Here is a 20,728-nt window from a genome sequence, read left to right on the forward strand (position 1 = left end):
ACGCAGAGGAGTTACTGTTCTTTGACATATACAATGCTCCTCTTGGAAAAGTCAGCTAAAAGTATTGCAAAACACTGGGAGAGCGGGATTTTGCCTACTTCAAACATGGTTCAGCATGAACTTCACTCCTGCAAGGACCCTGGTCACAGTTCCCGAAACCCAGTGCTCAGAATACACAGCTCTTGGCTGGTGTAAAACATAATCCTCCTTGCTTCCCTCCTCCTCCACCCATGGTGTGACAGGATCCAGCTCGGGCACATGCACATCCACTGTTGCAAAAGGTTGCTAAATTGCTACTAGCCATTAAAAGAATTCACTTCCCTCCTCCAAGAAAGATGCTACGGGGTGACAAAAAATTCCAGCTCCCATCAGCCATCGTTTCATCGGGTTTATCCCAGTTTAATGAGATTCATCGGATTTGTGCAGGACAGTTACTGCTAACACAAGGGGAGGGAACAAATCACAGCAACATGTACACACACACCAGAGCTACGTTTATATACAGGCGATTAGCAGCTAGACTCTTCACTTACTACAGGTTTAGGCACAGAGGAGAGTTTACCACTAAGATACCTGCTCTAACGAAGGGCCACAACGAATACCTTGTTCCAAGTCCTCACTGGGCAGACTGGTTTAGCTAACAAAGATCTAAGGCTCCCTTCCCACCAGCTGAGGATGCAGCCCTGCACACAGGACGAATACGATCCAGCTAACTCAGCATACTGCAGCTTCATACTTCAGATATTAAACAGCTGATTTATTATTTTAAATAGGGTTATGTTACAATTATGGAATAGGACTGAATTTCAATGAAACAGCATCAGGGTTTTTCCTCCCTGCTCGCTTAGCGTAGGCTCCCAGCTGTAAACAGCTGGAAGAAGAGCGGGCGAGCAGGGGTTGATGTGAAGATTGCTTTGCGTGCACTTCACAGTCACAGCGGAGAATTTGCTTTAACAGGATTTAAAAGCACAAAGGTCATGACACATTTAAATTCACTGAGCATGTTAATAAATTACGATGCATCATCCACATGTAGAACTCCCTTCCAGGCTGTGCTCAGGCAGGTGCTTGGGTCTATCTGATGGGCTTCCTTCTCTTTCCGATTTAGGACTACAGACCCCAAGCCCAGGCGAGTAAGGATGTGCTTTACTCGCAGCACACAAGCAGCCTTTTCTCTTCCAGCAGTGCTCCTCACAGCTGATTATGCATGCACAAGTGCTCTGCCAGGCTGAGGAATGGCCATATATTTTAATTACTGATTGCTTATGTATAGTATGCCTGTCAGCAAGGAACATGATCACTTACCCAGTGAAAAGGCTGAAAAGAATAACTACATAACAGAACCAGCCAGATACCGTAACAACACAATTAAAAATTTAAGCAGCAAGCAGATAATTAAAAAAACCCACAAAACAAAACCCCTTTAACTTATGAGGCAGATTGAGAAGGACACAAAGATGTTTCCTTCGCGACGGCTTCATTTACGCGTACAGCTCAGCAAGTCTGAAATACTTTATCACAAGAACGACCAACTTGTTTATCACAGTTATGTCAGAGCTCCTCGCTGAAGGGCGTGACAGTTTCTATTACAGCCGCTCCCCTCCTCTTCTCCAAGGTTTATTATTCGGCTTCTTGTGGAAAAAAAAATGGAGGGGGTTATGTGAGGCTTTAGAAAGTGCAGAGAGTAACTGAGTTTTTCCCTTTAGAGAAAAAAAACCCCAAAGCCTGGAGGACTCAAACATGCAGGAATAACAGTGAGAAATTCAGAGGGTCTAGCATTTGGCATTATTTTAAAATGGCTATTCTCAACGTTTTCAGGTGTACAAAAACAGGAGGGAGTTTTAATGTGGAAGAGCAGCTTTGCCATATAAAAAAAGAAATCATACCAACACACAAATATATTTTGGGACCGTTTTTAAAAGCAGGTCTATTGAACAAAGGCAAAGTAGCGCCAACTTGGACCATTCAGGAGCAACGTGCTCTAACGTACAGCTCTCTCCTGTAGCTCCCACTTAGCCTGCGGGAATTTTGGCTGTAACTTGTGTTATGCACCGACAGGGCAGAATCAAAGGCGGCTGCGAACAGAGGATTCTTAGGGCTCTCAAACTACAGGAAGATCAAATGAGGTTTTTGAGAAGTAACAGAACTTAAAACTATTCAGCACAGCACAGCTGCTGCTCAAAAAGTAGCTGTTTGTTCAGGGGAACCCTAACCTAAAAGCTAAGACTTTGGACGAAAGGTTCTCTCATTTGGTGCAAAGTTTACTTGTTCCTATGGCTTCTCTGCTGTAAGGTCATCCCTGGTACGGAACAGTTGGGGTCACAGATTGTCAGGAGACTCTTTGGCTGTCAGTGCGAAAACCGGCACACGGCGCATATCCTTGAGGCTTATCCGGTGCCTTCGTGGGTTGCCAGAGTGTGACCAAGAAGCAGGTGGCTGGGGAGAAAGGCTTGGAGTGAAGCAGCAGCGATGCAGTCACCCACTTAAATCTTGGGCCGCTCTGTCGAGGAGGTCAAAAGAGAGACCACCCTCTGCAGAGTGTGGAGTCAAACGGGCACAGAACAAGGAAGCAGGAGGCCCGGTCGCTGGTAGGGAACAAAGCCAAGCCAGAGAACACAGACAACAAGTCGCAGCAGCGTGTCACGCCGGTCAGAAATTTCAGTTCTGCCGTTATGCTGAGCTCTCACGAACAGACATACGCGTGTGGGCACGACAAAGGGAGCTCTCCGTCAGCTTCAGGAAGAGCCAAAGGAAGATTCGCCGTTCAGTTCGCTATGGACGGCAACACTGCACTGTTCACTTCGCGACCCAGGTGCTGTCTGCTGTGGTTCAGCATGATTTAAATAAAATTCCTTAGTCACAAGGAGCGACAGAGGAGTATCTCTGTAGGAAGGAGAGCTGAAACCCGCTGCTGTACATGGCCGTACGTGGTGTCAGTCCCTCTGGGATAAGTACAACCGGTGTCCAGCACCCCCTTAGCTTGCCCGAAGCAGAGAACTTCCCCCTTCTTCAGTATGTTTGACCCAAACCTGTTGGGACTATTTAGCACAAAACCACACCGTGACCTCCCCCCCACTGCCACAACATTCCCATCCGAATTACATGGTCTCTTTCAGCAGTCCCAGCTTCCGAAGTGCCTCTCTCCTGGCTTCTTCCGTTGAGCCACGGCCAGAAAACTTGACTGTTATCCCTTGGGATCGAAATCCTGACGGTCTAGGCAGCGAACCTGATCTCCTCCTCATGTCCAGGTTTAGACTAGGTTGTTTATAGTCATTAAAACCTTTTGCTGTGCTCTGCTGTGCGCTGCTGACCTTGTTCACGGCAAGAGCTCCCTCTGGTTTGATTGTTACAGTTTTGCCTGTAGGAAGGAAAGGGCTGGGCTCGCTTTTTAAAATCTCATGGATGTTTTTATATCCGTTGGGAACAGCGTCTGCCTGTTTGGGCTGCACGTCAAGCTGCTGAGCGCTTGGGGTATGGTCCACTTGGTCCTGAGCTGGCTTTCCCTTAACTAGGCCAAGTTTGGTCAGGGCCTCGTATCGTGTTTGCTCAGAGGAGAGATCCCTTAAGGAAGAACTTCGGTTACGTGACAAGAAATCATTTTTCCGCAGCTTCTCCTCCAGTTCAGCTGCCAGAAAAGCTCCTCCATTGATGCTGGCCAGCACCTGAGCTCTCCGCTCCTGGACGTTAACGGCTGCTTTTGAAATAGTCTCACTGAATTCTTTGCCACTGACATTTGTTATGTTGATGTTGCTCGGGAAGCGGTGCAGTTTGGGTGCAGGTGCAGGAGGGTGTTTCGGAGCCACAAAGCCCCCGTTGGCTACTGGGGCTTTCTTCCTGTCTGAATTCTCGTCCTTGAGGGCACTGGGGAAGCGCACCCTGTTCTCCAGTTGCTGCTCAGACATCTTCTGGGCCATGACGAGCGGAGTGGGGATAGAGCGAAGCAGTTTTGGATGCTGCACTGGAGGAGGGGGCGGAGGAGGAAGAGGAAGTGTTTCAGACATCGACGGTGGCAGTACAGGGGGGTGTGGGGGAAGATCAGCAGGCTTAGGGCTCTCAGTTCTCCATGTAGCATCCAGCACTGAAAAGAAAGCAGCAATAACAACAATAAGTCTTCATATGGAAGAGAACACAAAGCTTTCTTTCACCTAGGATTAGCAAGCATGAGTACTCCCCTCCCCCAAATATTCTAACTCAAAGGCAGCCCACATTGCCAGGAGGAATTTGAACTGAACTCCTAGCAATGGCATAGCAGCATCCGGCACTGACAAGAAAGCAGCAATAACATCATTAAGTCTTCACATAGAAGAGAACACAAAGCTTGCTTTCACCTAGGATTAGCAAGCACGAGTACTCCCCTCCCCCAAACATTCTAACTCAACGGCAGCCCACATTGCCAGGAGGAACTTGAACTGAACTCCTAGCAATGGCATCTTGCAGGTGACAGTGTAGTCCAAATCACCATATTTACAACGCATTCACTAGAAGGCCTCTTTCTGCCATTCATTCACAATCTGCACGTTGGCTTTTGTATTTCAATGGCTGCTTTTTCTGAAAGAGTTTTTCAATTCTTATTATAACTGTAATTATTACAAGTATTCTACGTCCAGAAGAGGACGCATTGCAACCCACTGTACGTGCTAGCTGATAAATCCGTTCTCCAAAAAAAACACAAACCCCGCAGGGTGAAGGAAACAACGTGCCATACACTATCTTGTGACAAACTTAGATTGGAGCATGTGTCTTCTGGTCCCACACAAAGTAACACTGCAAACAATCTGCCATCTTAAAGTGCTCAGAGAAAGTTTTAAGAGGTCCTAGAGAGAAGCAGAGCGTGAAGACACTGATGAGCACGAGCCTGCCTTGCTGTGATGACTGCAGAATACTCAGTTCTGTTACACCTCGGTCACCAGGCAGGGGACTGAGACAGCAGTCCAACAACTTAATCATATGCATGACCTCCACAAGAAAAAGAGTTATAGTAACAGCAAGAATTTCAGAAATGCCAAGTCAAATCAAATCCACTGTCCTTAGAGTTCCTGATGTGGAACAGACTCATCTTGACGTAGTAGGGAAGGTACAGAAATTCTTGAACTGTTTCTGTTGAGAACTGGAGTATGTCTGGGCTAGGTCAAAGGGAAAACTGCACTTTCAAGAAATACTACTACCTGGTTCTGCATCTCGGCTAGGAGGGCCCTCGTGGTCACTGCTCTCAGGTGTTGACTGTACTAAGTCGATGATATCTTCAGTCTCTGAATGACTGGACACATTTTCTTCCGTTGACCTTGGAGACTGACAGTGGATGCCACTGTCACGTAGGACTGGCTCCTCCAAGTCATCTTCTAAGGCATCTATGGTTTCCTCAAAGAACATGAGGACATCCTGCTCTTCGTGAGTTAAGTATTTCAGGCTCTCATCATCCTATGGGGAAGAAAGAAAAAAGCTGGAAAGATTAACCTGCTACAGGGGACTACAGGTACCCCTTTTGGAAGGCCGAAAGGGGCAGGATGAAGCAAGCAGCAGTCACATCAGAAACATCTCCTGCTTGCTGTTTCATCCCTTCCCAAAGAGGCGGGCAACCACTACAATGTAAGGGGGAGGGAGGAAAAGCCAGGGGTTTATGGTCCATCAGTTTTGACTAAAGAACAGCAACTGTTATTTCATCCTTTAAAGAACCTCACTTTAGTTCAGCAGACAAGCATCCAGTTGAGTTGGACAGAACAAATTGCTAGAAGCTCATAAAAAATGACTAAAAAACACCCAAACCCAACCACCACCCCCCCCACGCCCCCAGCCACCTGTGCCTTTACAAGGGTTAAGGTGGCTTACCGGAGTTTGGAGCCTGAAATTTAAGCTGCTGTGTCAGGTTCAGGGACAAGGCTTGGGAGCAGCATGGGAGGGAAAGGATGCAGTCAGGACAGTCCAACAAAGGGGTCGATTCCCTTTTTGCTTTAGACCAAAGCAGGACTTGGCTTCTAGAGGCAGAGATGGAGCTGCAATTTGGCTCTACCACTGCAATCTCTGAGTTATCCACAGTTACGTGGTAGGTTACAAAGAAGTAACCCAAAAATTTTACCTTTGAGTTACAGAAAGGACAAATTTGAATAAATATGAAGACGTGCTCCCTAGCAGTCAAGTGCCTTAGGCTATTTTCTCCAACAGGAAACAATCCTGTAGACCACAGAAGTGATAAATAATCACTTGGATTACCCAGTCTTCATCTCCTATGAATCACCACTCTTGATTAAGTTCATTAACACAATATCCCTATGAGAAGCTAGGCAGCAATGCGCAAACTCTCTTCCCTCCACCTACACCCTGGGAAACACTCATTTTTCCAGAAGCTTGGAGATGACAAAGAATGATTAGGAAAGGCACTACATTAAGACAATGGATACAGGAAAGACATTTCCCAAGAGAGCTAAGTTCTGGAATGTAACTAAGTATTGTTGAAAAGTAAGTGTGGTTTTCCCTTTTCTGGATGAAATTTCTCTCCCACCAGGCATATACTGGAAACTACCACCAGTCACTTAACAAGAAGGCACCAACAAAGCAATAGAAGACAGCTTTCCTTCTCATCTGTTTTCTGCTTCTCCAAGGATGTCTGATTGTACAGGCAGGCAACAAGGCTACTTCTCAGAGGATTGGAGGAATTTAGGTAAATAAAGGTACACAGCGTGAATATCCAAGAGGTAGACACTCTTGCTAGGGTGGCACAACTTGCTTCAAACTCACTGTGCCTGTTCAGGTCATCTTACGTTAAATCAGAACAGAAAAACCTGCGTGCAGCGCTACCTGTTAACTTACTCCTTGTGTAAACAAAGTTTTCATCCCCATTCCCAGCACTAAAAGTAAGAACAATGTACCTCTGTAGAAAGGCAATGCCTATAGATTAAGAGCCATGAAGCGCTGCATTGTACCACGTGGCAATTAGTCACTAAGCACTCAAAACACTACAGATGAGAAAATAAATGCTTTAGGGCTCTGTTGCCTTCTCCCATGTGGCCAGTGGCACATCTTCCCTGTAAATAAATGGATGAAATAGAGAAGACAGACACAGAGCCATTCTCAGTTCAGACACTTCAGAACAGGTTTGGTATCTGTGGGTGAAAGCACGTGAACACAGCAGCCTTCAGTCACAGCTGGCAGAGTTTTCTGTTAAAACAGAAATTAAGTCTGGCAGGGAAATTCAAAGTTGGTTGCAACAAGAGGTTGATCCCACAACTACATTTCTAGAGATTCAGGTTTATTGTCATCAGGGTGACCACGGTTTGGTGGCTGGGAGACACTGCAGAGGCGTGGGTACCTGTAACTTTGTCTTACTTACCCTGACGGTGCACAGTGGATGGTAAGTTACTCCAGCCTGCGGCAAATCTACAAAAGCTTAAATTTGGACACCATTGGCAATTGCCTATTTAAAGCACTAACTCCAAAGGCTGATTATTCCACAGCTCCCTTTTCAAAGGCCAAGGAAAGTTTTACAGCTGCACTTGAAAAGTGAGAGACAGACAAGCCTTTTTTTTTCCTTAATGGATGTTGCAATCTCCTTCCTTCCCCACCCAAATACTCATAGCCCTGCTATGCCTAGTAGGCGAGAGAATGACAGGAAAGGAGCCGTTGTTAGGTAGGCCCTAGCTGGAGCTGGACAGGACTCCAAGAAGCTTTTGTTGTGGGTGAGCTCATTGCAAGAGCAAGACTTCCGCAGGCAAAGGAAAAAAAGGGGGTTGTGTTTAAGAGGTTCACGGTGGCAGCAGATCCAGACTGCGGTACTGTACGGAGGTGACTGCGCCACACTTTGTTCTTTTACAAGAACGACTATTCCGGGTGAGCTCATTGCAAGAGCAAGACTTCCGCAGGCAAAGAAAAAAAAGGGGGTTGTGTTTCTTAAAAAAAAAGGGGGTTGTGTTTCAGGTTCACGGTGGCAGCAGATCCAGACTGCGGCACTGTACGGAGTTGACTGCACCACACTTTGTTCTTTTAAAAGAACGACTATTCCCACATGAGCTTAACCGTTTGGTGATGAGCTGAGCAAAACAGCATGTGAATAGAAGCAAAAAGACTTCCAAAAGCCCATCTTTCTGTTTTTGTGCTGCACGACTGGGTGCTCTTCCATGCTAGGCAAGACTTGCAGAAGGGTTGGTCAGCAAAGCTCTGCCTGACGTATCACCCTTCCTGGATCTTGCTGAAATGAGCAGTTCCTCTTTAGGTGAAGGGTCTGAAATGAGTAGCCATCCCCTTGCAAATACATCTGTAGTAAATGGCATACCTAGATTTGCAAGGCCAACCTCATCTCAGTTAGCACTTTGATCTCTTTCTTCACAGTTTTCCTTCAAGATAACCAATGTCACATTTCCTCAGGAAAAAAAAAAAAAAAAAAATAGCACCTCTACAGAACAGGCAGCATTATGGCAGGTCACCATATCAAGTTGCAAGGTATCCAGCCCAGCTAGGAATTCCCTCAGGCAAGGCAGGTTTCAGTTGGAGAGAAAAGAAAATAATCCCATTTTAGACACACAAGCTCAGTGAAAATAAACCTACTCAAGTTGGTCAAACCAAAAGGAGCTTGGAGATGCAAAGCGAGCAGTGACTTGCTTCACACTTGCTCCACCACTGGTCTGAGAACAGAGGTGTACAAAATGCCCACTTGTACTACTTACAGTAAAGACTTCAGAAAGATGAGAGGAATTTGTTGTAGTCAACTGGTGCCAGTTTTAACTAAGTTTCCCAAGTCTATTTGCAACTAGTTCATTTTCCACATATTCCAAGTACTGGAACAGGTCCTGTTCTTCCTGGGCTGGTTTTCCAGACCTCCTTTCTCCTTGAAGAATCTGGGGTTTAAACAGGCAAAGTGGTCTCTTTTCTGCTCCCTGAGTTATTCACTACATATTTTCCACCAACTCTCTACTCTGAATACTCAAACACACCTCCCAGCTAAATCTCATACACCTAACACCACTGACTCTAAAGCTCCTGTCAAAAGACAGCCTGAATTAGGAAATTAGAGTGTGCCTTAGCTGAGAATTAAAGAGACTGCTTGGACAGAAGGAACGTTGGATGCAAACAGCTGAAATAGCTGAGTATGCTCAGCTGGCATTAATATTTTAGATCCCTGTGCAGCCAAACATTTCCTGCTTACGCCAAACAGGAAAGAGTCTGTTATGACGGGCTTTGCTGTATGAGAGGGGAAAAAAAAAAAGAAACAAGAAAAAAGAGAAAATAAAATAATGGAAACTGTTTCATAGAAAAGACCCCTGTCCTACCTGTCCAAAACAGTGACTTAATATCAGAGAACCACAATTTTTCACATGCATCTGAATCCTTAACATCACATCCAGCTCTAGAATCCTAAGACCAGCACAGCTTTGACAGAAACAGAACAGCAGGGGATATCAAGACATCTGCAGTGGCTAAAAAAAATAAGAAATCGTCATTCTTCTGAAAACTGCTGGAGAGTGAAATGGCACTACTATAGTCAAACAAATATCAGAGGCCCACAATTTTTCACATGCATCTGAATCCTTAACATCACATCCAGCTCTAGAATCCTAAGACCAGCACAGCTTTGACAGAAACAGAACAGCAGGGGATATCAAGACATCTGCAGTGGCTAAAAAAAATAAGAAATCGTCATTCTTCTGAAAACTGCTGGAGAGTGAAATGGCACTACTATAGTCAAACAGCCACACTTCAATTAACAAAATACCAGGAGAACAGTGGATTGAACCGATTCATCAATCGCTTGACAGTGCCAAAGAATTAGCAGGCACAGTTCCATGGGAGAGAAGTGACTGGATGCTTCTCAAAAAAACATGAAGGAAGCAAACTAATATTAGGAGGAAGAGACCAATGCAGCACCACTTTGGCCTCAGCCTGCTAATAACAAGGCAGGCGGTTCTAAGTGTAAAAGGAAGCTGGGGGGAGAGAGCCCTGCAAGGACGAACAGTATCAGAACAGGTACAAAAGCGTCAGCACAGAAGAAAATGGCGAGAACCTCTGATTATGTTTACAGAAAGGGAAGCAGAATGGATCGTACTGCTGACGCTGAATTACAGAGAAGTACAAGAGCTGCTACACAGGACCAGACCAAGAAGCCCTTTTAGCTCAGCAGCCTGCCTTCAGCCACCTGTAATGCACACGACAGGGCAACAGGGTCGGGGGGAGAGTACTGCTGTACATTGGATGTATTTAAATGTTTCTTCCCTGCATCCTTCCAGTTTCCAGCAATACATGGCTTAAGGACTTCCCAGTTGCATCCGCATCTGTGTATTTAATAGCCCTTAATGAGCTTTTCTAGCATGAATTCATCTTATTGTTTAAGCCCATTTAAATGGCTGGCATTCACAGCATTCTGTGGCAATGCATTCCATAGCTTAATTGTGTGCTGTGTCAAAAAGTACTTCCTTTACAACCCACTATCTGATGATTTTGATAATACCATTTCATTTGGTGAAGAAGACTATAATACTGAACGTTGTTTCCTTCAGTTTGTGAACATAATTGTACCTGTGTGCTTCATGATAGTTAGCAAAGCATGTAACCAATAGGTCATAAGGGGGGAAACAAATGATCTGGAAGTAGTTAAGAAATAGACTGAGATGAACTGGTCAACCTTATTAAATTACTGCTAACCTACTTTATAAAAAAAGCAATCAAAACAATGCAAGAGTTACTAAACTCTGAAGACATCTCTGGTTTTAAAGTTAGGCTGATTGGCTTCTAACTTCTTCCCTTAAATTTCTATTTTAGGGCAACAAGGAGAAAAACTGGGAGATGTTTCAGGCAAAAGTCACTGAACACAGTTTCAAATCATTTCACACCAATCTCATTTCTCATGAGAGGGTTACTGACTTGGCCAACAGGCATAAGCACGAGATGCGATAAGCCTTGATTTGAAGGCTTTGTTACATGGTCCCCAAAAAACAGACTCAGCAGTGAATAAGGAAACTATGCCTAGATGAAGTTACTGCAAGGGAACTGGGGGGGTGGGGGAAGAGATTGGTTTTTTGATAAGTAGCGTGATGTACTGCAAATTGAATAATGAAACAAGATGAGCCCTGAACAGATTTATCCCCACTTTTCTATTACCTGATACTTCACTGACAACAGTAGGCAATTAATTTAGTATCTCTTGATGTCCTTATGCTGGCAGATTTCACCGCAAAACCGGTCAGGACAGCACCAGACCTTCGTGAGCCACGTAAGTGTGCTGGTAGGGCACAAGATGAAATCCAGTCAAAGAACACAAGAATCTAGTGATGAACAATGAATCATAGAATCACAGAATGATTTGGGTTGGAAGGGACCTTATAGATCATCCAGTTCCAACCCCCCTGCCATGGGCAGGGACACCTTCCACTAGATCAGGCTGCTCAAAGCCTCATCCAGCCTGGCCTTGAACACTTCCAGGGATGGGGCATCCCCAGCTTCTCTGGGCAACCTGTCCCAGTGCCTCACTACCCTCTCCATGAAGAATTTCTTTCTGATCTCTAATCTAAACCTCTCTACTTTCAATTTAAACCCATTACCCCTTGTCCTGTCCCTACAGGCCCTTGTAAAAAGTCCCCCCCAGCTTCCTTGTAGCCCCTTCAGGTACTGGAAGGTGCTATAACGTCTCCCCGGAGCCTTCTCTTCTCCAGGCTGAACAAGCCCAACTCTCTCAGCCTGTCCCCATAGCAGAGGGGCTCCAGCCCTCGGAGCATCTTCGTGGCCTCCTCTGGACTCGCTCCAACCAGTCTATATCCTTCTGATGTTGAGGGTTCCACAGCTGGACGCAGCACTCCAGGTGGGGTCTCACCAGAGCAGAGTACAGGGGCAGAATCCCCTCCCTCGCCCTGCTGGCCACACTTCTCCTGATGTCTGAGTGGCAATACAACACAAAGATCTGCAGGTCAGTTTAAGTGCCGCTAAGAGGAAGGAGAGTGCTGTTCAGGCATACGAATGTCATTCTGGGATATATTAACCAGGATGGTGAAATAGCAGCACATCCTCATTTGGAACACAGAGTTCAGATTCAGCTGCTGAACTTTGGAAAGGATGCAGCCAATCTGGACAGCATCCAGAACAAAGCCATGAGTGCTGAGTGTTTAGGTACGCAGGAAGGCTGGAAGAATGGAGCACGTTGTTTTAAAACAGGGAAGAACAGGTGGTAGGGAGACACAGCCCCGTATGCATCTTGGTATATAAAGCACTGGCCACTATGTGCACTGAAGGCGAGACAAGTTCAAAGTGACTTTCACTTTATAGAAAGTCTAATCCAAGTATTCCTTGGAAAACAAAGTAGTGAAGTACAAAGAAACTGGTTTGGAAGTTCAGGCATGCCTCTCAAGAGGGTTCCAGAGCAGAACTACTCACCTGCTGGAATAACCTTTGCGTACCAGATCCTGCTCTGAAGCAGGATGATGCAGTTTGTAGACCCTGAAGGCAATCTGTGCTCCATGCACGTTCTCGCTGGCCCATTTAACCGCAAGGTCATTCCTTGCCAGGAGTCTGGCTCTTCACCCTAGTTCTATACTCATGATACAAAGCAAGCAGTCCTCAAGCCCCTCTTCCTCTCTACTTCTTGCCCCGCTGGTAGGAACGACGACTCATTTTTCAAGGCATGCTGCTTCCAAGTCACACTAATATCAGTTTAAAGTGGAAAAGCAAAGCATAGCTTTCTCCACACCCTGAAAGGAATGGCTTCCACCTGCCCAGACAGCTGTATCCATGGAAAGTATCAAACAGTCAAGAATTCTTCTCATTTGTGTGTGTATTGTTATTTGGCAAAGTATCTGGACATGGTGAAAGACCTTGCAGTACAGCAAAGCCTGCAGAGTATCAGTATCAAGGAGGAAAAAAACCACATTAATCTGGTGAAAGGAGTCTCTCAGGACTGAATAGCAGCTCAGCATCACAAGACTGCACACTCAAACCGTGAGAAAGAGAGATGGCAGTGGGCTAACAGACACACAGTCTATCCTTTTCCCATAACTCCTAGAACCACACTGGAATCCCAGGACCTCTTCAGAGAGTCTGGAGCAGAGACAGTAAGGCTTACACTTACAAAATCCCATCTGTTGCATTTGAATTATCTGTATTGATCCACAGGGGATAAAGGTCATAGCAACTAATTTTTAGGCTCCAAGAGACCTCATAACTACAAAATAAGCAGGGCAACCCTGAGTTAAATGGCTGAGTGTGTGAAATAAGATACCAAGCCACCTCAGACTACTCACAAGATACATGCTCTTCTTGTCTACGTAACCAGTGTTCAGAATGTCACCGTACAAGGTGTCTGGTAGTGACAAATCATCCCCAGTGACTGGGTATTAATGTCTTGTAAGAAGAAATAACAATAGCTTGTTTGAAGAAACAGCAAACAATAAGCAAGACAGCTTTTCAGAATCATGGTCATCTGCCAGTTTAAGCCACTTTATTAGTGACCAAAAGAAATAGTCACTTGACCAAATTCTGGAGGTCGCCGCTGCCGCAAACAGAGTGATGATGAACTGTGGCATTAACAGAGGATCTGTCTGAACCAAAGGCAAAGACACCCAACCAAACCAACCCACAGCATGATCCACTGAGGGTAACAAGAACTCACTGTCCCTCAACCCATCACTCAGTAAGGCACTTTCGGATACAGAAGGCATAGTACTGAAGTCTTATCAGCAGATCCAAGGCACTGACACAGCACAGCTCACTTTAGGTACAACCCGCACCTTCTGGTATGATTTTCACAGGTGATACTATTGTCCTAGCATGTTATTCACACCTAGAAACTAAAGCAGTTACTCGCGGCTGAGAATAGATACACAATTACCAGAATGAAGCACTGAAAAAAAGAAAAACGATTGGCTTAAGAAGTCTGTCTGCACCTATTTGGTCAGTGGAACAAGACAAATAGCTTACAAAAAAAAAAAATCTAAGACCTGGTTTTCTCTCCAAATTAAGCACCCTTAAATTGCTGCAACCATATTTCACTGGAAGTTAGTTCTTACACCACATATGAGGGAGCATGATTCAAGAATGGGTTTTGGAATCCAGAACTGACAAGAGCGAGTTTGGTTACCCTGCACCTTGGATAGTGCAATTGGTTCCATGGATCCAGAAGGTACATTTGTCTATTCCTTTTGTCAAGCATATGTGTGGATACCACCTTCATTAAAAAGAAATCAGAATATATATATACACCCCCTACTAGATCAGACACCTGGTCTAGTGGAAGGTGTCCCAACCCATGGCAGGGGGGTTGGAACTAGATGATCATTAAGGTCCTTTCCAACCCAAACCATTCTGTGATTCTGTATGTGCAAATTCATATCTTCATATATATGAGCTTTTATGGTTATAAGATACAAAGAAAAGTTGGGGGGAAGAAACAGCTGATGGGGTAACATGAAAATATCAAGGTAAATATTCCTTCCATCTAAACATAGGCTCTGGTAGTTGTCTTCAGCTGCCGTGATAAATTTGGCAGCATAAATCCAGATGCAAACATCTATCATTTATGTGGATATTTCTACTGCAATCAAGACAGGATATTAGCACCTTGTTTTCCATTTTAAAAAAGTAAATACAGCTTTAAAGGCTGCAATTGTCAGAGACTAACAAAAAACACCACTGTTTAGGTAAGAAGCATCTGAGAAAACTGGCAAAATTAAACTGAACTGACAACAGCTGGCTGGTAAGAATCACACACAGATTTTTAAGGCCTTTTTGGTACATGGCAATTCATGTCCACCTCCTAGTCATCCCTAAACTGACAACCAGTTCCACAGCAAGTAACGCCAGCGCAGACACAGAGTATGCAAGAACAGCCAGCAGTCAGCCAAACCAGCTCTAAGCAGTCAGCGTAGGCTGAAGCCAGTCCAAGTGTTTGTCCCTATTATCACATCCCTAGGTTTGTCTGAATTCCACAGATGCAATACAAAGGTTATATTTAGTGACTAATGTAGTTTGACACCAAGAAGCTTAAGAGCATCTTTTCTGTAATCGAGTAGGAAGAAACCTGCAGCATTACAAGCCTGTCATAAAATAACACTGCTACACTTTTCCTCTGCAAGGCCATTAAAAAAAATTCTAAGTCAACTCTGACCTTCCTGGCTGTGTCTCTAGGTGACCAGCCCCAGAAGAGCAATAAATGAAGAGGGAGGTTAAGTCTGTAGTTGCTTCTGTTTCAGAGATAAGAAGATCTGGTGAGCCTGAAAAAATCTGTCCCTTTGTTCCTTCCTCAGAATTGGTCTAATAAGAAATTACTTGTCTACACAAAGTTATCTATCCCCTCCCTCTCATTAGGCTATCAAAAATTCTGCATCTCCTGAACTTTTATAGCAAAGCTACTGAAGCAAGAAGCTGAGGTCTCTAGGAGCGTGTTCTGGCAACTAGCTTTTCCTCTTACAAATCCCTGGATGCTTAGTGGACTGTGAAAATCATGCTTTTAATACACAGTTAACACAAGGATACAGAAAAAGAAATAGTTGAAGGATACTGCTCTTTATCCTGGGGATTTCTAAGGCTTGCTTCAGTGCTGAAGAGATAAAAAGTATTAGTCAGTGGAACAATACTGTTTTCTTAGATCAAATCATAAAAGGAAAGATCTGAGCAGCAGTAAAAACTTGAGTCCTATTTACTCAATTACAACTGCCAGAATTTCCTTCATCGAGAACCACTGTAGACCCCACACCCCTCTCAAACTCAGAAACTGAAGTTAGGCCTTTATTGAAAAGGGTTTCCATTCCCCAACCTGCTATTCCACACATGCTAGTTGTCAGCCTTATCAGACATGCCACCTACTACGCTGCTGGCAGAAGAGTCATGGAAGGGGATCGGTGGCACCAGAATTAAACTTGTTGGTATGTACTTCACTTTCTTCATGCACAAACTCAAACAAGACAAACTAAAGGCTTTGGGAACTTCCTTTGCTGATGCACAGGTCTGATGGGAATTGCCTAAACCTGCAGCCAGCTTTTAATCCATCTGTAAAGCACTGCATTACAGAGCAGGAAGGGATTCCAGTTCTAGCTGAGGCACTATCATCATACAGATTATCACATGGTAAGATCTAGTTAGACTAAGGGAATCTGTCATTTTCTGACACAGCAGATTCCGTATAAGACTGTACAAACATACTGAGTTATACATAGCCTCGATACTCAATACTGGTTGTTTTGAATGACTGGTCTCATGCCTGCTACTGCAGCTAGGAATAAAACCCGTGGTAACAGGACTGGCTACTGGTTTGACTCCAGTTTTCTACATTATCAGAGTAATGCATAAAATTAACTTGTAAGTCTGCTTAAAATGAAGTTACAATTCTTTAACAAAGTGCAACTCCCACTGTCATTCTCTTAAGATCCAATTACTTCTAATATCATAAACAGCATACTCCAAATACCTGAGTCCAAATGGTGTTCTTGGCTGCTCTCTCAGCCACCCCCACAACTTTGTTCTAGAGCAGATGAGACACAGTGAAGGGACTAAATTTAGCAATACTTGTTTTGTGTATTAACTAGCAACACAAGCTGCCTTAAGGATACAGCAGAATATTAACTGAATTGTATTTTCATTAGAAACAGCCAAGAAATAACATGTTTAGAATTACCTCAGTCGCCAAAAGGCTCAAAGTAGCACAAAACACTGAACATTTCTGCAGTACATAGATAAATACAGGTGCCAACTTAGTTTTGTTACTTACTCTTTCACAGCAAAAAAACTACTTCACTAAAAGGAAGCTAGCAGGAAGGGCAGAGGGAAAGATATGGAAAGCCTAACTCCATATTTAAGGCAAGACAGAGATTTAGATTCCCATTTTGGGAAAGCATGTTTACCAGGGTGTTATTTGCCCAATTAAAAATGGATGCTTATCAAATGGTTGTGATGATAACAAAACGTGCAAGGAACCATACCTGCTTTCTAGGCTTAGCCTGTCACAGTACAAACAGTACTGCTGAGTTCATTGCCTGAATCATCCTGCTAATTGGAAAAATGCAGGAGTGCATCCTACTCCCTCAATTACTCACATACTGTTTAAATGGTCACACACTCATATTCACTAATAGGAAGACAGCTTTGTTTATGGTGACGTATTTGTTACTCACCTAATTATACGAAGGTGGAATAAGCCGAGACCTTCATTCAGTCGTGTCAACAAGAAGCTTAAGCAAGGAACAGCTTATAGAACCAACACCATCCTTAAAGTTCCTTTACCAGCTACTTAAGAAAGCCAGGGCAGAGATACACACCGAACTGAGCTGCCCAGTATAACGCACGCTCTGTACTGCCATTCCTGGTTCTCTGGGAGGAACGGCCAGACAGAAACACCCTCCAAGCGCTCGGAGACAATCAGACCAGAATAACAAGCTATTGTACCAAATCAGAATAGTTATTTCTGGCCCTTCAATTTGTTAAAAACCAAGACCACAAGCAAACATTTAGGACTAGAACTCACAAAAATCAACACCTAATAATGGAACAGTCCTGTGATGTGAGCAAAGCTACCGATGTAATTTGTATGACTAAGCATAAGGCTCCTTAAACACTTACCAAGGCAAGATTTCTGCACCTAGCTTGGCTGCCAGGATTTTCCACACTGCCACCACTGTCCATGTTCCCAAGCGTGTGCTTTGGAGAGATTTCGGATGCCATTTCAGGAGAATCCGAGCGGAGGTTTCTAGGCATTACACCTTCTTGACTTCTCAATCCCGACGCAGCACAGAACGCCATCAGCGTATTACGTAGGGCTGCTAGCTTTATTCATTTCTGAAAACAGAGAGCAGTGTGTTAAAAAAGCAGCCCGATTCGATACTTTAAAATGAGTGGAAAATAAAGAGTAAAAAAGATCCCACACAAGTTAATACCAGGCATATCTCTATGCTCTAGAACGTGTCTAGCACCTGTGGGCACCTTTTAAAAAGTTAGTCTTATTCTAGAAGGTGACTTTAAAAAAAAAAAAATGATGTAGCAAGGTGCTACACCCCATCTCATGTGCTTCCAAACCAGATGTCTACATTCACAAGCACGAGCCCTGTATACATACCTGTCCTACAGATTCAGCTTCTGTTTTCCATTTATAACACATCATTAACAGTAATAAAATCCCATTGGCCGAGATACCAACTGACCCAGTTCAAACATCTTCGTCTTTTATTAGCTTTTAGACAAGAGTTCTGTTTATTGGATCACATGAGGGAAACTGAATCCAGTTAGTTTCCCAACACTACTGCAGTTAACGTGTGTGTTGCTGAAGCAGCTCTGTGCCAACTATTGCTGGTGAAAGACCCAAAACCAGAATTTAATGCTGATTTTGCACCATCACGTTACATACCAAAAGGGCATTTTAAAGCTTAGAGAGCTTTTATCTCACTCAGCCATGAAGTAACAACACTTGTACATTTGGAAGATGCTTTCTGGAACAGACATATGCACTGGCACTTACTGGAGCAAAAGCTCCATTTTTTTTAAGCCATTCTAGGGCTCAAGTCTGTAATACTTCTCTGAATTGTCATCATCTCCCAAAACACTCTGGCAGAATTTCTTCCTTCAGTTTTGAAGTACCACAGAGACAAAAAGTCATCCTTTTGCACTAACGGCACAGAGGGAGGGGGGAAAAAAAAAGCGTAGAACCTAGCTCATCTCCCTCTCCAATTTGTTAAAACATCCTTTACAACAAGAAATTGCCTTGTTCTTCAACAGCCCATCCTTTCACCCACCCTGCCTGAGACCAGGGAACAGCAGCGACCCATTCCTCAAAACTGGTGGCTGAGGTACCGCGTTATATACGACCAGATAGGAACTGGATATCACTACCCTGACACTGTACAACTGAAATTAGATGGTCCTGCTCCCAAGTGCTTCTCCCTTTATTATGGTTTGTGAGGTGACATGAGAAGCAAAGTCAAGTCTGCATTTCCAATTCAATTGGATTACTTCTTCCTCCCTTCTCCTGTCAGCTGAGGTCTGAGAAACCAGAGCCTCCTGGTAAGCTGATTAGTGTTTCATAGCAGTGAGATAACATCTGCCAATACTGAGCAACAATTCCATCCCGCTGACCGTTTCCTCCCAGGAAAGGGCTATGACATGATCAGAGGTATGTACGAGTGCTCCCTCATCTATGCTGTAAGACCAACATATGTCCGGTGGGAAGGCTCCCACACAAGGTAGCTAGGCTGCAGTCCAGCCAGTCTTGGAAGCACAATCCACATGATCAGAGCACTGGATTGCCACGATAAAAGCATCTGGTAGCCTTTCTTATGAACATTAGGTCTAGCAATTGAGATTTAGCCTTGGTTTTACATAAAAAGAACATTCCTCCTTTCTTCTATTAATAACATTAGCTATAAACAGATAGAATTCATCCTCAGGATAATGGTCTTTACATCATGCTACAGAGGTAGAAACATGCTCTTGGTCCTGGTTTTCAGAATCACAACAGACAGACATGACAGCCCTGCAGAACTGCTGTACCCTTGGTTGCCACATTCCCAGGCTCAAACCAAAAAAAGCTATGCTGCAGAAGCTAAACTGGAAAAGAGCAGCCCGAGTCTAGAACATAATCTGCAGCTCTATCTACAACAAACCATGTGGCACTGAACAGCCACACACAGGAAAATATATATCATTTTTAGAAGGCAACCCTGTCAGTGAAAATCTTTACTCCTCTGAAACGCTACACGAAAACCAAAACACAAATACGACATTTTTAGAAGGCAAGACTATCAGAAAATCTTGACATCCCTTAAATTTACAGAAACCTCCTGCTGACTTCAGATTTCATTCAAAACTTTCCAGGTGATGTTCAGATGGAAAAAGAGTATTTTTCTAAGGAGAAACCAGCAAGAGGTGCGTACTCCTACTGACATCCAACATCAGGTGGGTATTATTCCTCATCAGCAGTTTTAAGCTGCAGCATCATTTTTTATCCTGGTATGCCCAGTACAAACATGTTTCTTCAGTCCCTCAGTGATGGATTATAGACAACTAATAGATTTCTAGAATTATACTCAAAACTGTTTGTGAACATTTCATAGAACAGACTACATTAGGAACAGTCATAGCTCCATAGCTCCAGACTACAACAGATATAGACAAGACCCACATTAACCAAATTAAGATATTAATCAAAGTTAGAAGAAACCAATTAATGGGCCAAAACTTTGAGGGAGAAGAAAGTATTTAAGAGCACTGTTCTAATTTCTCCAACAGCAAAACCATAGCATAACCAGTCAAAGCTTCACAGTGGGCTATCCATATGCAGGACAGCAGGAACATCCAGATTGAGCAGTAAACATTAAAGCCACAAGTTCTAAATAACAAAACACTACTTCCAGCAAGCTCCTGCTAGTCATTTTGGAGCTCAAGCTCAGATGTTTCACAAAGCTCCTGAACAATGAATAAAGGCAGTGACTGCTGCTGGTTAAGAGAGCCACCCACGCAAGATCAAGCAGCAGGCATTACCACGCTGGTTCTGCTCTTGTGTGGTAAGCCCTGGCTTCTTCGGAGGTTTTACTCATTTCAGAAAAGCTCAGGAGCTGCGCAACGGCCTGTGAGCCTGCAGAAAGGGAGCGTGTGTGTGTGGGGAGGATCTTTTTCCCTTCTACCTTGCACATCATCCTCAACACTGCAAGGGTGCATGTCAGTAAAAGCATAACCCCTTCATACACATTATTTCCTGTGGGTTTTTTATGCTTTAAGGGAGAACTCCTACATATTTGTACAGTGCCTACTAGAGCTACGGCTCATGTGAGGTTGCCTG

The 20,728-nt window shown here is 44.1% G+C and overlaps 1 protein-coding gene across 1 annotated transcript; it reads right to left on the reverse strand.

Moving 5' to 3' along the window:
* Window positions 1-3,098: 3,098 nt before the first annotated feature.
* Window positions 3,099-17,700, reverse strand: PROSER2 (proline and serine rich 2). Its single transcript, XM_010158799.1, has 3 exons — window positions 17,521-17,700; window positions 5,163-5,418; window positions 3,099-4,078 (listed from the first exon to the last, which is right to left on the reverse strand). Exons 1-3 carry the CDS (start codon window positions 17,698-17,700, stop codon window positions 3,099-3,101), a joined length of 1,416 nt encoding a protein of 471 aa, XP_010157101.1.
* Window positions 17,701-20,728: the final 3,028 nt, after the last annotated feature.

Source organism: Eurypyga helias, unplaced genomic scaffold, assembly GCF_000690775.1.
Source record: "Eurypyga helias isolate BGI_N326 unplaced genomic scaffold, ASM69077v1 scaffold7689, whole genome shotgun sequence".
Lineage (NCBI taxonomy): Eukaryota > Metazoa > Chordata > Aves > Eurypygiformes > Eurypygidae > Eurypyga > Eurypyga helias.